Genomic DNA, 19492 nt, shown 5'->3' with positions numbered 1-19492 from the left:
TAAGGGGCAACCAGGCCAGCTGGGGGGAGCAGTTGGGGGTGACCAGGCCGGCATAGGGGGCAGTTAGGGGCGATCAGGCTGGCAGGCAGAGGCATTTAGGGGTGATCACGCTGGCGGGGTGGGGGGGGCAGTTAGGGACAATCAGGCAGGCAGGCAGGTGAGCAGTTAGGAGCCAGTGGTCCCCGATTGCGAGAGGGATGTCCTGGATTGGAAAGGATGCAGGCTGGGCTGAGGACACCCCCCCACACCTGCACAAATTTCGTGCACTGGGCCTCTAGTATGACAATAATATCTACAACTCTATGAGACAGAGCTGCTGTAGGATTGCAAATGCGTATTGAGCACAACGCCTAGCACATACCAGCAAGTGCTTAAAGTGGTGTTTGAATGTGAGTCTGAACCAGGAGTGCAAGATGCAGAGTAGAATCAGGTGAAGAGGGAAGTTGAAAGTCACTTTGGAAGGATAGAAGTTATAAGGTGTTCTGGTTCCGGGCTTCTACCTGCCAGGACAACAAGGAGGGACCTAGGAAGGTGTAGCTTTCAGCCAGAGCCTCACAGAGGGGCTTCAGGATCCCAGGGAGGCACTTCTTGCCTGAGTCCGATGCTTTTCAGTAAAAGCTCATTGGACGGAGACCACAGCACTGATGTCCTTCCTCTCACTTCCGGGCTTAGACTTCAGTCACACCTTAAAGCTAACTGCAGTCATGTTAACTAAGTCGGTGTATGAAACATTACTCTTACCCCAGAACCAGAATTTTCAAATGGAGTCTGTTAAGAGTCCCAAGAGTTGCCGAAACCGGTTTGGCTCAGTGTATAGAGCGTCGGCCTGCGGACTGAAGGGTCCCGGGTTCGATTCCGGTCAAGGGCATGTACCTGGGTTGCGGGCACATCCCCAGTGGGGGATGTGCAGGAGGCAGCTGGTCGATGTTTCTCTCTCGTCGATGTTTCTGACTCTCTATCTCTCTCCCTTCCTCTCTGTGGAAAATCAATAAAATATATTAAAAAAAAAAAAAAGAGTCCCAAGAGTTAAAAGTAATGTCTAAAGTAACTGCAGTCATATTTCCAATGGCCTTTAGGAATATGCCACATAGTATCACTTTAAAAATAATAACCATCCCCAAGTTAACTCTCCCTCTTTAATCTCCAATTTCTATTGATGGTACATACCGTTCCTCCAAACTGCACATCCTAGAGTTGCCTCTGACTCCTCTCTCACGCCCTTTTTGCTATCTGCACCAAGCCCTAGTGATTCTTCCTTTGCAAGATTTCAAAGTCATCCCTCTCTGTTTCCACTGTCACTGCCTTAACCTAAATGATCTTCTCACCTTATGCTTAAATTACAAATGTCACCCTTTAGTTCTTATTTTTATAAAAATTATGACTGTACATGGTTCCAGGAGTCAATAGCTCTCGAAGGTGTGTTAAGAAAGCCCCGTCTTCTTGCTCTATACTCCTTTCTTCCTTCAGGAGCAAGCACTTAGATTTCTTTTACCTGTTTTTTTTCTTATTTTTTTTTAACTTCTATGTCTCTAAACATTATGCTTAATTTACTGTTACATGATTTTTCAGTTTTAGTAGAAGGCAAATATTGACTCTTGATTCTCCTCTACCTCAATCCCACAAACACTATTTTCTCATACAGATTCAGCAACCCATATTGTTATATTGTAGCAATGGGTAGAGGAATATTTAATGCTTACCTTTTATGGGCCAAACTATTATTATTTTTTCTTTCCTAAAAACTTGTTTTTCCTGGAGCAACTTTTTTCTTTACCTTTCCTTTTTTTCTGGGCATAGTTTTCCATGCACTTCTCACTTGAATAACCCCAAATACTCTACTAAGAGCCTAAATCTTCTTTCAGTATATTCAGACACATCAAGTATTCCGAAACAGGAAAATGGTATAAAAGTCTCTCTTCAGAGTCTGCTGATCTGTTCCACACAGGACTGACTAATTACCCTCTCCTTCTTGGTAGATATTAGGATTGAACTTGGATGAACTTCAGGGTCCATCTTAGAATCACTGGAGATTCCCTCCACCTCTCTCCTGGGAAGGAGTGAATGAGGAGAGTTTTAGGAATGAAGGTCGAAGAGGAAGTAGCCTGATCATGCAGGGCCTTGTGGGCCATGGTTAGAATTCTGGCTTCTACTCTAAATGAGAAGCGAGGACTGGAGGGCTTTGAGCAGAGGGGTAACATGATCTGGCTTACTTTTCATCTGGATCACAGTGACTGCTGTACGGAGGGAAAAAACTAAATGGAAGTAAGAGTGGAAGCAGAGAGGTCTCACAGCGAGGCGTTTACTGCAAGAATACGATGAGATTCGACAGTGTCTTGTATTGAGATGATAGCAATGCAGGAGGCACAAGGAGATCAGATTCTGGACATATTTTGAAGTAGATCTGCAGGACTTGCCGACCGGGTTTGGATGTGGGGAAAAGTGCTTCCATGGAAAATATGTGGGGGGAGAGGGCAAAAATTTGGTAAAATGTCAACAGCTGGTGAGTCCAGGCGAAAGGCACAGGGAATGACTGAAATGAATAACGTCACCTCGTCTCGCCCTGACTTGTGTCTCCCTTGGGAGGGAGGAGGACGTTTTGTCTTCTTGGGCTGCAGGCCATCAGCTGCTTCTGCTGCCCTGATGGCTCAGTTGCTGCATCTTCAGCATGGCTTTGCTGATCCCAGCCTCATTTCTAACAGCAATTCTTGAATCCGTGACAGTGAGAATAGAGTGATGCTTAATATTTATTTGACTTTTACTGTGTTCCAAGCACTACATTAAGTGCTTTTACATGCATTATCTCACTTGCTCTACAACTTCCCAGAAGAAACTAAAGCCACTTAGCATGTCAGAGGCAGAGCCAAAGCCCGTACTTCTCAAGCGCACTGTATGTGCCCAGCTCTTTGCCAGGAGAGACGAGGCTGAGATACTGAAGAAGCGTAACCTACAGGGTTCAGCACACTGGTATGTTCCTGGGAACGAGGGCAGAATTTTCCTTTGAGCTATTAAAAATCAAATAATCTTCAGGCCTGATCATGATCATTACCATCTTCCTGCCGAAAATGTGATTTTCTACTAGATCTGCTTCGGCTGTAGGATCGCCTGCCAATTGATAAGCGCATTTTTCTCTTCTTTAATGTAACAGCACCCCAGTGACATAAACTCCTTGAAAACATCTGACCACATTTGTTATTTCCACCTACTCCAAACGTCCTTTCCCCCCTTTTTTATTGAAACTATACAGAAGAGTTCAAAGAATAGGAAAATCAACAGCCATGTGTCTTTCACCTAGATTCATTGATTGTTGGCATTTTGCCAAATTTGCTTTCTCTCTTACGTATTTTTTTTCTGATGGAAAAATCTTGAGTAAGTTGATGGCATTATTCAAAGCAATTCTTAAATACATCACTCCTAAATACTTGCATGTGTGTTTCCCAAGAACAAGGACACTCTCCTCCCTAACCTACAATTATATTGTCAACCTCAAGAAATGAGATGTGATTAAACAATGTAACTTAATAAATAGCCCAGATTCAAATTTCACCCAAGTTGTTACAAAAACAGATGCAATGAATGGAATAGACCAATTCCAGCCCAGAATGATAAGAAACTTGCTTTGTAAAGGAGCCTGCGTTCCCTCTTGTAAACAGCTGATGCTAATCCTTAACCCTCTAGGTTGTTTGGAGGATGAAGTTACAATAAGTGTGATTACTTTCTGCAAAGTCTCTACTGTACAAATACAAAGAAGGCTGAAAGATGAGAAAGCTGCTTCTCAACTAGGGCAAGTTAGAAGGTTTCAAATATGTTTTTTATGGATTTTTAGAGAGGAAGAGAGAGTGATAGAGAGATAGAATATCAATGAGAGAGGAACATCATTGATCGGATGCCTCCCATATTGCTCCACACTGGAGACCGTGCCCACAATTTAGCCTTGTGCCCTGATGGGGAATCGAACCCGTGACCTCTTGGTTCCTGGGTTGACACTCAACTGCTGAGCCACACTGACCAGGCAAGTTTGAAGGTTTTAGAGTAAAAAAGCAGCACCCATTTTCTCAAAGGCATTCTTCAGGTTCACAATATAAATTTATAAGAATACTAGTGGCCCGGTGCATGAAATTCATGCACATTAAAAGGGAAGAGACCCAGACCTGGCCGGATGCAGCATCAAGTCCCTGGCTAGTGCCAGGCAGGGACACAGCGTCAAGTCCACGCCCACCCGTGTGTGCCTTGCCGAGAACGCAGCCCCGCCCACCCGCACCTGCTTCGCACGCAGCCTCCTGCTGATCGGTCGTTACAGCGTGACGGGGTCATGACCATTAGCATATTAGCTCTTTATTATATAGGATACATTTTCCTGCCTTGGGACAAAAGCTATTTTATATTTTACTTTTTAAAAGTTAAAAATTACTTACTACTCATTGCAAAAGTTAAAATGCAAGAGAAGTAAATGAAGAAAAAGGCCAAACTTTTTCCATTCCCCTGTACCAGTTATTTTCATTTTAAGGGAAAATAAAACATAGCTCATAAATATGTTATTTTTTTTTCCTGAATTAGCTTTTGTGTAAGAAAGAAAGCTCCCTCATCACTGTCCTAAAGGCCTCCGGATCTCCAGGCTCTCCATCTCCTAATTTACCCTCCCATCATCAGAAGAGCTATATTTCTAATATTCAAATTTGATTCTGGCACTCCCCTAATTAAACACCCCCAGTCCCTAAAGCCTCAGCGCCACCAGCTACCCAATTTCATTTCCCATCTCTTTTCCATGTTAATCTCCAGCGATATACCCCACTGTGACCTCTCTTCCTGCACCTCCTCACTTTGTTCTCCCAGTAAGTGCCTACATCAAGCATGTCAAACTCACAGCCTGCGGGCTGCATGCCCTGTTTATCTGGCCTGTGTTAGCCTTTGAGTTTGACATGCTTGGCCTACATATCTTGCACGTCCGTAATATCTACGGGACAAAATTAACCACACATTTTAGGCTTAAACACCTGTCTATGCCAACACTGAATTCGGACGTCCACAATTGTTTACCCACACAGCTGCTTCTCCTATTCCACAGGGGCTCTCTTAAGGCTACACCTGTAGCTGATCTTGTTTCCCTCGTCTCTGGCATTGTTTTGGGCACCTACCTGGTGCTCACTAAGTGCTTGCTACACAGACTCTAACTTGCAAACACCTTATTCCCTAAGTAAAAGAAGCTAGCGGTTATTGGAACTACTGACTGAGTATCCATGTCCACTCAGTGGCCACTATTCAGTAATATTAACTTTCCCACCACCCACGTGCCCAGGTCCCTTCTCGTGGGCTCACCGAGGACAGGTGGGGTAGAGTCAACTACAGGACTGGATTCGGGTCATGGCTGACAGTGGCCCCAGGATTTTAGAAAGAGGAAGGGTTTAGCCAGTACCTGATGGAGGCAAAGGGGAAGTGCTCTCGAGTCCAACTGCTCCACCTCACCGCGGATCAGTGAGAACAGAGACTGCAAAGCCAGTGTCGGGGCTTCTGGTTGGTCGTTAGCATTGCCTTCGGCTGACTCTTCCTCACCAACAGCACATGCGTCTGCACTTAGCACGTCTTCTTGCATTAAAGATGTGGAATCCCCCGAGGAAAGTCCTGGAAGAAGTAAATAAAGTCCTATGTTAGGATAAGTTCCCACTATGGTGGGACACCCTGAAACAATGATGCCTGCTCATGATACAATTTTCAAATAAGACTAAATACGTGAAAACACAGTTACTGGCCTGATTAAGATTGTGCTGACATTTGACTGCTTCTATTAGCACACACATAAACCATTTTTGCAGAATTATCACTAAAAGTATTAATAAAAATAGATCTAAATAGAAGTGTGAAGGTTTATGCAGGTTGAAACCTGACCGAAAACTTGATTCTCCCAAAGAAAAAAATGGAATAACTGTATGTAATTTGAAGTCCTCGCTTGCCCAAAATAAAACAGAACTGAACGGAAGATAAATGTGTTTATCATGTGAAATTGCTGGCTAAAGGGTTAAGCTTTCCTCCTCAAACTCTGGCCTGATAACTTTGGAACTACTTCTGGATCCCAGAAGAGCAGTACCAATTCAGATGCCAGAGCTAATGGCCACAGAAACATTTTTCCTAGTAAAAAAGTTAAGTAATACAAACTTCTAAAAATAAAAAAGTCACCAATAAATTAAATGCTTGGCCCACAGCTCCTGAAACGATGCACAAAATTTTAAAAATTTAATCATTATACATTATAATGTCAACCTTCACTAAATTCTCAGTATCAGTTCCAATTTTCATATTCAAATTGATAGACTATCTGACTGTCCAGACCGTCAGCTGGTCTGCCTCAGACAGGATCTTTCCCAGCAGTTTGGTGCCTTCACCACGACTGAGGATGCAATCCCCAGCCCTCTAGATGGTGTCCAGAACCCTGTCTTCTACCGCCTTCTATTTTTGTTGTTGTTGTTAATCTTCACCGGAGGATATTTTTCCATGGATTTTTAGAGAGAGAGGAAGTGAGAGGGAGAGACAGAGAGAGAGAAACATGGATGTGAGAGAGACCTATCGGTTGGTTGCCTCCTGCATGTGCCCGATCAGGGCCAGGGATCCAGCCTGCAACCAAGGTCTGTGTCCTTGACCAGAATTGAACCTGGGACCCTTCAGTCCATAGGCTGACGCTCTATCTACTGAGCCAAATTGGCTAGGATTTCTACTGCCTTCTAAATAAACCCACTGTCTGACCAGACCGATCAATTCTTCATCCCCCTAATAAGGCACTTAGAGCACTTAGAGATGCCAACAGTTGGAACATTTTCCTCTCATCCACGCATACTTATGTTCTCCCCTAACAAAATCGATGTATTGCCCTATAGCAGGAGCCTGAAGTAAACGTATTTTCTTCTGAGTCCTCTATCCGGCTGCATTATAGTAACTGGTGTACGGCCTCATCTTTATTGGGTCACAACTCCTGCAGCACAGGATTAGTTTATGTACCACATTATGCCCCTTGTATCCAGCAGTGGCTCAGCACTAAAATTCCAGTAATGTGCTTTTGAAAAAACAAAATTATCCGTAGTGATTTCTTATATTGTTGTAACTTCTCTTTTATAAAGTTTATGTCACTTGGCTTCTGGAAGTACAGGTGCAGTGATGGCCTGCCATTCTGCAGGGACAGTTTTCATGAAAACATGAGTGATTTGTCTGCTTGCTAATTTTTAAACCACATGGTTGTTACTAGCTTTCCACAGAAAACTACAAAGATATTAAGAGAAGTACTGTTTTATTTCCCTCTTCCCTTGCCATACAGCTTTGTCTAAAATATTTAATCTCATAGAGACTGAAATAAGGTTAGCCTGCCATATTCTACACTTCTCTTGATTTAGTTCTTCCCATAGTTATCAAATACTACTTCATGTTTCTTCTTTGAAAAAAATGTTAAAATTTTATAATACTCATATTCAGTAAAATGGAGTTAAAGACAGAATTTTCCAAGTTTTTAAAAAAGGAACAGAATTTATGAGTACCTTATCTCAAGGAGGTAAAAAAAAAAAAGGGTTCTGAATAATGGAAATGGATTATCTCAGTTATTTAGACAGTATCTATATATATAAAAGCCTAAGTGTCCACCTGACTGTCCGACTGGTAGCTATGATGCACACTGACCACCAGGGGGCAGACGCTCAACACAGGAGCTGCCATGATGTGCACTGGCCATTTAAAAAGAAACAGCACCACAGACCTGGCGCCGACAAACCAACACTTGGCTTCCCCCAAGTGGGTCACAGGCCCTGCCACCACCCTGAGCGACACCCCACCAAATCGTAGCCAACACTGCCAAGACTCCATGGCACAAAATGTGGCCCATAGCCCAGCCCAGCCTGGAAACACTCGCTGTGGGCGCCGGGTAATGACGTCACGTAGCAACACTCGGCTTCCTCTCCCTAGCGTTTTATCAGAACCTCCTTGGAGTTTCTTCAGCCCAGGAACCCGAATTGCTTTATAGCCAGGTGCAAACATTTTACACTTTAACCAAATGTCTGTGAAGCGTTTTCCCGTGCCTCATCTCATTTGATCCTCACAGAAGTCCTGGAGGAGGTACATAGGAGACTCGGTGGAATCCTATTTTCTTTTCATTAGCCAGAAAACGGAGATTTAGAAAGTTTAGAAACTTGACCCGACTGAAAAGAAGAAATGGTGGAACTTGAAAATAACTTCAGGTTTTCTCACTGCGCAGAATATAGTCAAACACTGCTGCAGTTAAATATTTTACCCTTTGTTCTCCCTGTGTGATCTACAATAATAATCTGCTTCATGTTGATATTTACTGCTGTGTTGCTGACAATTACCTGAAAGAGAAGTTGGGGTGCTTCACTGGGCTGGAAAAAGTTTAGCTATATCAGAAAGCAGGTCTAATTAAGCAAGTTTATTCTATATCTATAAAAGGCTAAGTTGACTCGTGCATGCACAATACATATAAAGCTCTCACTGGCGCCAATCACACATGTGTGTTTCTATCTGTCATTGTCGATCGTGAATTCGGTTGACACTTCTATTATAGAGAAAGGGCAAATAGCAATATTAAAATATTTCTTCTAATTAATTTACTTTCAATGTGCATGAATCTGTGCTCTAAACACTAGTAGATTCATAATGGTCATGATTCCTGCTATTTTGTCTCTAAGTTATTTTAATAATTAATAATTGTACTTACACATAAGTACAATTTATAAATAAGCAATGTATTAGTAAATAAAATTATGTAGTGCCCGGCCGGAATGGCTCAGTGGTATGAACCAGGAGGCCATGGTTTGATTCCTGGTCAGTGCACATGCCTGGGTTGCGGGCTCCATCCCCAGTAAGGGGTGTGCAGGAGGCTGCCGATCAGTGATTCTCTCTCATCATTGATGTTTCTATCTCTCTCTCCCTCTCCCTTCCTCTTTGAAATCAATACAAATATAAAATTATGTAGCAACAAAAGAAATTTTAAGAGGAATAACTGACAGAAGTTCCAAAAGCATACAGAAATCTAAGGATTCCAAGAGCAACAAAGGCTGATGTGAACAATTAGAAAGAATATAGGACTTTAACCATTAAGTGTAGGGAGGGGATGAAAAATATGAGCTAAGCTCAGATGGGTCATTCCAGATGGGTTAACAGGAGAGGGAAACTTGTAAGACTCAGACCACAAAAGAATTACCTATCAGGGCTTGACGATCATGAGCGTCAGAGATGACTTAAATAAAATCACCCTATCTGTTGAGATAACATTCCTTGCTGGGACAGAGTAGGGTAGATCAAACAGCACTGGAATTCGAGTGAGAGGCTTCAGTTCTGTCACTATTTTCTATGTGACCTTGGAGTAGACTTTTTATTCTCTACTAGTGTCCCAATGCATGGATTCACGCACATTGAAAGGAAATTAATTAGAAGAAATATTTTAATATCACTATTCGCATCTTGCTAATGAAAAGAAAATAGGATTCTATCAAGTCTCCTATCTACTCTAGGACTTCTGTGAGGATCAAATGAGATGAGGCATGGGAAAAGGCTTCACAAACATTTGATTAAACTGTGACATGTTTGCACCTGGCTATAAAGCACATTGGGTTCCTGGACTGAAGAAACTCAAAGGATGCTAGTCGCTAGGGAGAGGAAGCTGGGCGTTGCTATGTGGCATCATTACCCGGTGCCCACAGCAACCGTTTCTGGGCTGGGCTGGGGGCCGCATTTTGCACCATGGGATCTTGGCAGCGTTGGCTGCAATTTGGTGGGGTGTCACGGGGCCTGTGTCCCACTTGGGGGAAGCTGAGTGTTAGTTTGTCGGCACCAGGTCAGTGGTGCCGTTTATTTTTAAATGGCCAATGTGTGTCTTGGCAGCTCCTGGATTGAGCGTCTGCCCTCTGGTGGTCCGTGCACATCATAGCTACTGGTTGGATGGTCAGACAGACACTTAGGCTTTTATATATAGAGATAGTATAGTTTCCTCATCTTTAAGATAAAGGGATTGCCTAGATGAGATCTCAGGTCCCTCCTAGATCTGACCATCTCAAACATTCAAAATCTCCATGGTGATTCCGGTATTTAAGAAATGTAGACAGGATGACCCCCATGGCCCCAGCCTCCAGGAGAGCTCTGACAGAGTCTGGCTCCTGGCCTTCCTCAGGGCCAGGCCGAGCCCTGCAGCATCCAGGCTGGCAATCATGGCCCCATGCTCCAAGCTCGCTCCAGCTCCAGGCGGACCCTCATGGACCAATTCATCAGCCCCACCCCAGTGGTCCCCTGGTTGGCCGTCAAGGACCCAGGCTCCGGGCTCTCCCCAAGTCCCAGTATAGGATCAGGCACTGGGCCTGCCCCAGTAGACCTAGGCACCAGGCTGGCCACTGTGGATCAAAGCACCAAGCCTCCCCACCTACTGACCCAGGCACCAGACTTGCCCATCTAAGGAGTCTAGCAGCAAGCCAGCCCATGAGCACCACCAATGGCCCAGCCAGAACCTCGGGGCAGGCTGACTGGAGAAAGACTTTCCCTGCCGAAGCCATTCTGTAAACACTGCTTCTTCAAATGTGCACACACCAGTGCAAGGCCACAAATAATAAGGCTGTGGAGAAGATTAAATATGATGTCCCATAGAAAACATGTGTCACAGTGGCTGGTACACAGAAGGTGCTCAATAAATGCGCAGGAGCTTCTGTTTTAAAACTCAGTAAGCTATCATCAACTTAGCTCTCTGTGTCCTTATCACTGAGTTTGAAACTCCTATCATTTTTTATGATTTTTTAAAACACAACATAAAACTTAACCATTTCAATCATTTTGAAGTGTACAATTCAGTGACATTAACGACACTCACGATGTTGTGCAGTCCTCACCACGATCCATTTCCAGACTCTTTCTCACTCCAAACAGAAACTCTGTACCCACTGAGCAGTAACTGCCGTTCCTCTCCTCTTTCAGCGCATGTTCAACTCCTGCATTGACCCAGCAATTCCATTACATACACACCAAACAGGCTTATTTCTAGGTATACACACAGTCAAACAGATACACATATGCCAATATTCACAGCAGCACTATTCACATTCAGCCGAAAGGTGGAAACAACCTGAATATCCATCAACAGATGACTGGACATACAGAAGGTGGCTTGTTCATACAACGGAATGCATGCTGCAACACGGATGGTCCTGAAGGCATTGCGCTAAGTGAAAAAGCCAGTCGCCAAAGGACAAGTCTGATATGCTTCCACTTACATGAAGTATCTACAACAGGCACATTCACAGAGACGGAAAATAGAACAGAGGTTACTGGGTGCAAGGGGCGGAAGGATGGGGAGTTATTGCTTAATGCTGACAGAGACTGTTCAGGGTGATAAAATTCTGGAAATAGATAGTGGTGATGGTTATACAACATGTAATTAATACCACTGAACTGTACACTTAACCTGGCACATTTATGTACATATTTTACTGCAATAAAAAACAGAACTGAATGCCTTTCTGTCTGTGATTTCAGGTTATGATTCCTTGAGCCACTGCATCTTGAATTCCTCAATCCATCTTCCTCGCTCATGCTGATGCACAGCTTGCCCATACTTTTGGAGGAGGGAGCAGAAATAAATGTTGGTACATGGTTCATGTAGTTCCTCTGCGGCTTACTCCTCTGTCCTCCACGTCACCCCTAAGCTCCTACTTAGTCTCATGAAAATAGAGGAGTGCTCACCATTTAAATATCTGCAATCCTTGGCTAAATGCGTGTGAGTGGTTAAAGGGAAACATTCCCTCCTTTCTCGGAACTAGTATTATGAGTGAGATAAATCTGAAAATTAGCCAACTTCCTTGGGACCTGACGTGGGGTCAAAGGGCATCTCACGTAATCAGGGCACACTCACCATTGCTCCACGTGGCATGTGTGGCACGTGACCCTCCTGTGCCCTCAGGCAGTGCCTCAGCCTTCAGCGTAGCGGCAAAGGTCTGTGGTTAGAGCGCCGGCTGCAGGCAAACTGCCCTGTGACCTAAGGAAAGTGACCTGACTGCTCTCATCCTGGCTCCTCGTAAATTAATGGCTGAACATTAAGTTTCATAATGTCCACGGCACACCCATCTGTAAGCCGACCTTCGTCATTAAGCGCTCTGCCTCCAGCCACACTGTTTTGAACTCAAAGACCATTATTTATTTTCTGCTCTCACATGAAAGGCTCACTTAGTTGGGATACACTAAGTCTGAGTACCCTATACTCAATATTTAGATTGTGTAAATACACAGTGCATCTGAGAAAGCACTTCTAGAATACGCTCCAGGCTCTTTTCAATTAAAGGTTCCATGGTCAAAGCCAGATATGTAAAATGTAAATGTGCCTTCAGGATCCATGCCAGTCAACATGCCAGCAGGCATGAGGAGGAATGCACATTAGGGGGGAGAGGTGAATCTCGAAAGAGAGTGTTACCAAGATCCCAGAAGAAACATACGGACAAAAGAGGTGAGATGGATTTAGAGTCAAATTAAACAAATGTCTTGATTTTGCTGAATGCTGCTCCTGCTCATGCCACTTACAACTCACCGGGTGACACACACAACGACAGCTGCCAGTTAGAAGCCCCTACTTTACGCTGGGGACTTCACAGGTGCTTGACATTCAGGATTGCTCACTTCAAGGACAAGACAGGTGGGATCAGCCCTGCCACAGACAAGGCAGGAGGCTCCGGGAACAGAGGTACTGCTTTTCTAGGGTCACACAGGAACAGGCAGAGCCAACATTCAAAACCCAAGTCTTTGTTCTCACTGCACAGCCTGACTGCAGGACACAGACCATCTCGAGAGCTGTTTTCCCAGCTCTCAGGCCTCTCTGTCACCTCCCAGCGGCCACGCTGTGAAGGCCTCCAGTGGAACAAGTCTGGGCACTGCAGGGTGGCAAAGTCCGTCTGGAAGGGTCTTTCTCAATGTGCATCTGCTGCCGCCTCTGGCTTCCTGCCAGTTGCTGAGCTGTTTTGTCAAATGTTTAGAAACTATGGCGACTGGCTGAGTAAATAACTGAAGTTGTTATGGGAACCATCAGAAACTTCATCTAAACTTGTATCTCACAACTATTCAAAATTTATGCCCCAGTTGTTGACAGGGGAAAATGGGGAGTTTCTTTTTTGGGGGGAATAAAATGTTCTAGAATTAGGTGGTTATACAACTTTGAATGTACTAAAACCACTTTATGAAAAGGTGAATTTATGGCATGTGAATTACTTCTAAGTAAAAACAACTCTGGCTTTAATAAAGAGTCAGATATTACCAAGTCCTGGTGAAATGTGGAGGAACTATAACCCTCATATATTGCTGGTGAGCGTGTGAAATGGTGTAGCCACTTCAGGAAATAGTTTGCCAGATCCTCAAAAAGTTAAACAGTTACTTTATGATCCAGTAATTCCACTCCTGTGCATATAAAACCCCTCAAAAGGAAAACATATGTCCACACAAAAACCTGTATGCAAATGTTCACAGGAGCATTATTCATAACAGCTAAAAAGTAGAAACAACCCGGCTGGCGTGGTTCAGAGGTTGAACATCGACCTACGAACCAGGAGGTCACAGTTCGATTCCCGGTCAGGGAGCATGCCCAGGTGGCGGGCTAGATTCCCAGTGTGGGGCATGCAGGAGGCAGCCACTCAATGATTCCCTCTCATCACTGATGTTTCTATCTCTCTCTCCCTCTCTGAAATCAATAACAACATATTAAAAAAAAAAAGTAGAAACAGCCAGAATACCCAGCAGCTGACAAATAGGTACATGAAATGTGAGATACCCATGCAATGGAGTATTATTTGACCTCGGGAGGAACAAAGTACTGACACATGCTACAACATGGGTGAATCCCGAAAATATTGTGCTAAGTGAAAGAAGCCAGTCATAAAGGATCATCCATTGTACGATTCCATTTATGTGAAATGCCCAGAGCAGGCAAGTCTATAGAGAAAGAAAGTGGGTGAGTGGTTGCCTAGAGCTGGGACGGCTAAGGGGGAAAGGGAGAGCAACTCTAATAGGCATGGGGTTTCTGTGTGGCACTGAAGATGTCCTAAAATTGACTGTGGTAATGGCTGCACAGCTATTGAATAGCTATACATCATTGACTTGTACTGTACAATTTAGGTGGGAATTACTAGTATATCTCAATAAGGCTGTTAAATATTTATAGGCTCATTTCCATTAATTTTTGAAATATTATTTACCTAAAACGATGCCAGCGAAAACTTGTTGTAACGCAGCCTGTAACCCTGCTTAGTTGACTAATCAAGGGGATTAAATTCTCTTAAAGAAAAAATAAGCCCTGCCCTGGCCAGTTTGGCTCAGTGGATAGAGCGTCGGCCTGGGGACTGAAGAGTCCCGGGTTCGGTTCCGGTCAAGGGCATGTACCTCAGTTGCAGGCACATCCCCAGTAGGGGGTGTGCAGGAGGCAGCTGATCGATGTTTCTCTCATCGATGTTCCTAACTCTCTATCCCTCTCCCTTCCTCTCTGTAAAAAATCAATAAAATATATTTAAAAAAGAAAAAAGAAAAAATAAGCCCTTACCATAATGACAACTGGACTTAGATGAGGCCAAGTTCAAGGCTTAGCAGGTTTATAGAAATGCTGCCTCCAAGAAATCGATAAAATCATGTATCGTAATACTATTGCTCTATTTTTTTTTAACAGTACTAGCCTTGGGGTACATGAAAAAGTACTATAAATTAAGCTAGGTCAGGGAGCATAGGAGTGAGTTTACCTTAATGTATGTTTCTTAAAAAGTACTGAAAGAGCACTTACCGACAAGCAGCTTATTCCTGGTTTGGGATTGAAAGTCACATTTTAGATATCATTTCACATTTTAGAAATTATTCTGTTATTAGAAAAATACTCATCTGTAAAATTTTGGAACTGTACTTGTTTGGGATGTTAAGATTTCCCAGTAAAGAGGAGAGTACGTATGCCCTGCCCAGCATGAATGTCTGCAGTGTTAGTTCCCACACAGAGGGGCTTATGGAGAGGCAGGGCGGGAGACACACGCAGGGTCCTGGGCAGGACTCCAGCTAAAGCCGCTGCTGCGGAACCGGGACTGTGTGGTGGAGACGGGGAGGAACAGGCTAACGAGAGTCGTAGGGAGAAACCGTCACTGAGACTGTGACTGGACACGGACTGAGAGCACGGGCCTCAGGGATCTCAGGGTAAACAGGCAAGCGCCCAGGTAGTCCTAAAGCTTCCCACCTTAGGCCCTTTCGGGTCAGAAAGGGATAATTCTACCCTCAAAAATAGCTTTTCATTCAGTTTAACATTCTTTTGCCCACCTAGACTTACCTTCCTTTAAGAAAACTTAAAGTACAAATGAAAACGTACCCTTTACATGTAAAAACTCTATAGATAAGCCAGAGGTAAATCACCAAACTTCAACCGAGTGTAGACATACCATTTCTATTCAGAAATCTACTCACTGCTCAGAAAGGCATTTTGTAGATACACATATATGAACATCATTATACAAAGGAGAAAAGTGAAGTGCAGAGCAAATAGGTCTCACCAAGTGACCTAGAACCAGAAGTAAGATTCAACTTAGGTTTTACAACTCTTAATTCGGCTTCTTACACTCTTATACTCATTTTATATTAGATGCAAAAAAATAAGCTTAACATAATCTTTATATAAAGACTATTCCCAGGTTTTATAAACATATTATTTCAAGTGCATTAGGGGGTGGTAATTCTACACATATCTTCTCACTGGTAGTAAGTACTAAGCAACTTTAAATTACACAATCCCACCTAGGAAAACTGGGATAAGGCCATGGAAGGGAGGAATACCGTAAAAGGAGTCATAATCGTGAAGCTATGACTGACCCTGATACATATGCAACTAGATCTCAGTTCTTAAAAATATCACAAGATTGGATTAGAGAGGCACAGTCAAGCTGCCCTTGAATTATAAAGAATAAATCAATTTATATAAGTAGTACTGTATATATCATAGCTAATGTAGGTCTTGTAAAAAATGCTTTCATATTGCTTATCAAATTTATTTTCATTTGCTTTAAGACTACTAAGGAAAAGCAAAGACAAAGGGATCAATTAACTGGAAAGTCAAATTATGAGCTGCATTAAAAAGTTATCAAGTTACCTTATAGAATAAATAAGGATTGATTTGTAGAAACTGGAAAATTTCATCTTTTACTCCAAATTAAAAAATACTGGCCCTCACTGGTTTGGCTCAGTGGATACAGCCTGCGGACTGAAGGGTCCCAGGTTCGATTCCGGTCAAGGGCATGCAATTAACTGGAAAGTCAAATTATGAGCTGCATTAAAAAGTTATCAAGTTACCTTATAGAATAAATAAGGATTGATTTGTAGAAACTGGAAAATTTCATCTTTTACTCCAAATTAAAAAATACTGGCCCTCACTGGTTTGGCTCAGTGGATACAGCCTGCGGACTGAAGGGTCCCAGGTTCGATTCCGGTCAAGGGCATGCACCTTGGTAGACACATCCTCCCCAGTAGGGGGTGTGCAGGAGGCAGCTGATCGATCTCTCATCGATGTTTCTAACTCTCTATCCCTCTCCTTTTCTCTCTATAAAAAATCAATAAAATATATTAAAAACAAACAAACAAAACAATAAAAAACAGACTATGGCAAATCAGCCACAGACTCAGAAGACAGGAGCAGGTGAGAGGAGGCAGTGCACTCGGCGCAGGAGAGCCGGATGCAGGCAGCTGGCCTGGGAGTGGCGCTGACCAAGGAGTCCCAGCGGGGGATGCCCCAGAACCCTCCAGCCCACCCCCCTCACGCTTCTGATACAAAATAGCCAGAGGCTGCCTTTTCCCAGGGCTGCCCTGGCATCCAGGCAAAATAGTCCCTACTTCCACATTTTAATCACCAAACCACATGCCCAGTAAGTTATGCTCTGAATTACTCTGTAACCAAAGTGACTATAGATAATTAAAGCTTGATGTCTTATTCAACATTATTGTTAATGTATATATTCACCCACTGAGTGAGTTGGAAAGATTTTATAGAGAGTAAGACTATACAAGCACATAAACTCACAGGTTAGAGATCAAAGCCACAGTGATGACAGAAGGAAATTTTTGAGACTAATTTTGGCAGAAAAGGGTCTAATTTATAAAGGAAGAGGACCCTATATTCAGGGCATCTCTCTCCCCACCCCCAAATGTATACACACTTTAATATTTTTAGATCAATTGATGTTTCTTGCTTTTCAGATTTAACCCATTGGGATTAATAATTATTCGAAGTGTGTATACAGTTTTTGGGGATACCCTGTATTTAAAGTATCTAGTGTGAAAACATGTATAAAGAATGTCAATTTCAGCACATTTATTACAGAGCATACTGGGAGTAGCCATAAAGCAATGGTTAAATAAAGGACGGTACACCCACACGGTGGGATGCTGCGGAGACACGGCACACGCCCGCATACCACGCAGCTGGGTCTGTTTGTGCGCCTGTAGCACTAGCTCCGGACTATACTGAGAGAAGACAAGCGAGATGCGGGGCCGGTACAGTGTGGGCGGGAAGAAGATGTGTTTTCAGGGAGTGGCACAAGCAGTAATTACAAACAATACCTGGTGGGATCTTCCTGGCCGTGCCTGTCTTGGTTCTTGGGCTTCTCTTTCCAGGTATGTTTTCGTCCTTTCCCGAGAAGTCCTGTCCATCCTCGGGGCCTTCACAAGCAGTGTTTTCTGAGGTCGCACTGGCGGCCGCCTCACAGCTGGGTGTGCAGCCTGCATTGTTGTTGAGACTGTCCTGCTCGGACGCTGCAGGGTTGCCCATGGCGCCGTCACTGCTGGTCAGGCGGTCATGCCCACACCCGTCAAGGCGATTTTCATTTTCGTCCGATGCAGAGGGCAAGCGGGACCCTACACTTTCCACACCGCCACCAGGAGGACGCCCATCTTGTGGTTCTATCTGAAGTTTACCTGCAGGCGGTTCACTGTCATCCATTAGAGCATCTTTTGTGGAGTCCTGTGAGTTTCATTAAAGTCCTTCCATGTCTGCAATGACAAAAAGAGAAAAGCTGCTTTATTTTCTAAATTCTGGATCTACCAGGGAGCCTCCTTTTCCTCTTCTCTGGGGTTGCCTGACTTAACCAGGGAGGCGTGGGAAATGCCTGGCGCTCACTCCCGCCCCCTCTCGCAGTCCCACCCCAGATCCCCTCCCCCCGTTCTCGTTCTCCTTTGGACACAGTGGTTCTCAACCCTGGCTGATGTTTATTACAAATAAACACGCGAGTAAAGTCTGTCGTAAATCTATCAAACCAGAGTCTCTGTGGCTCAAGCCCAGAGACGGTGTATTTTTAGTTCTCTAGGACATTCTAATGTGCATCATGTTGGGACTGCTGCCTCAATGAAAGAAATTATTGGTTAGATGAGGTTATCTGCTAAAATCGACCACTCATGCTATAACTGGACACTTAACCGGACAAGTGAAAGTTAGTTGTTTAAGTCCTTGTCTGGCCAAACACCAGCAATATTTGCAAATGAAAACGTTTATATCTATTTAAAATAAATTGAAAAAGGCATGTGGGGAAAAATTCAGGTAGCATATATTTATGCTATTCTCATTACATCTTTCACATTCTGAAAATAAACATTTTGAAGATCTACAAAATGGATTACAAGCCCTTGATCAGTCACGTTTTATCCACTCTTATCAAAAAGTACATTACATTTTAAGGGAAATGGTGTCAGCCAGATTTAGTTTTATTTCATGCCAAATATGATTTTGGGTTTGAGTAAAATATAATATTCCAGTAATTCTGGGAAAAAAACCACCTCTCAATAATAGAACTTTTTAAATTCTTCTAATTAATAAACAGAAATGCTTACTCTTTAGACATGTAAAGTACAATTCTTTAAAAATATGAAAAGGAAGTATAAGCTATATCATCACCTCTACCCTGGTTGTATCATATGCTTTCAACATATTTTGCAACTGGAATACTTTGATTCAGACATAACAGTACTGCTTGGCAAACATAAAAATATCTAAATCTGACTGGTATCATCTTCCTTAAAACATATACTACTTATCTTCAACGGATAGGTATGTGATGTAAAAAGTAAGAGGATTTGATCTGACTAGAATAACTTAGTGTAGAACTAAAAGAAATTCTAAATAGAGGGGGTTACAGTTACATGGTAACAGAGGCTTTGCTTACGGTGATGGAAAGACCTGGAAACGACAATGGTGATGGCTGCATGACAGTGTGTAATTGATGACACAGAATTGTAGACTTAAAAATGGTTAAAATGGCATGTTTTATGTTATTTACATTTTATCACAATAAAAACAGTGACATTTATGTGGCTACGTAGGACAAATGTCAGACCTTAAAACTGGTAATAGCCTCGATTATTTTATAAATTAAATAAACAAGCCATAGTCTACATGTATTTGCAGTGGAAAAGTATAAAGGTTTTACTTTTACCTGCAAGTGACACGGAAGTCACAGGCTAAGGGGGACAGTGGGAAGTA

The 19492-nt window shown here is 43.1% G+C and overlaps 1 protein-coding gene across 1 annotated transcript in view; it reads right to left on the bottom strand.

The window, feature by feature from the left end:
• CNST (consortin, connexin sorting protein) overlaps positions 1-18006 on the bottom strand; it is a 47917-nt gene extending 29911 nt beyond the window's left edge. Inside the window, exons 1-2 of the mRNA XM_014528245.1 lie at positions 17581-18006; positions 5411-5616 (exon numbers count right to left, since the gene is read on the bottom strand). Of these exons, the coding sequence (XP_014383731.1) occupies positions 5411-5616; positions 17581-17959 (585 nt within the window). The 5' untranslated portion in view covers positions 17960-18006. The remainder of the gene's footprint in view (positions 1-5410; positions 5617-17580) is intronic.
• Positions 18007-19492: the final 1486 nt, after the last annotated feature.

Source organism: Myotis brandtii, unplaced genomic scaffold (genome assembly GCF_000412655.1).
Source record: "Myotis brandtii unplaced genomic scaffold, ASM41265v1 scaffold627, whole genome shotgun sequence".
In the NCBI taxonomy this organism is placed as follows: Eukaryota; Metazoa; Chordata; class Mammalia; order Chiroptera; family Vespertilionidae; genus Myotis; species Myotis brandtii.
Note: the sequence above shows the minus strand (reverse complement) of the source record. Positions and strands in the feature narration are given on the sequence as shown.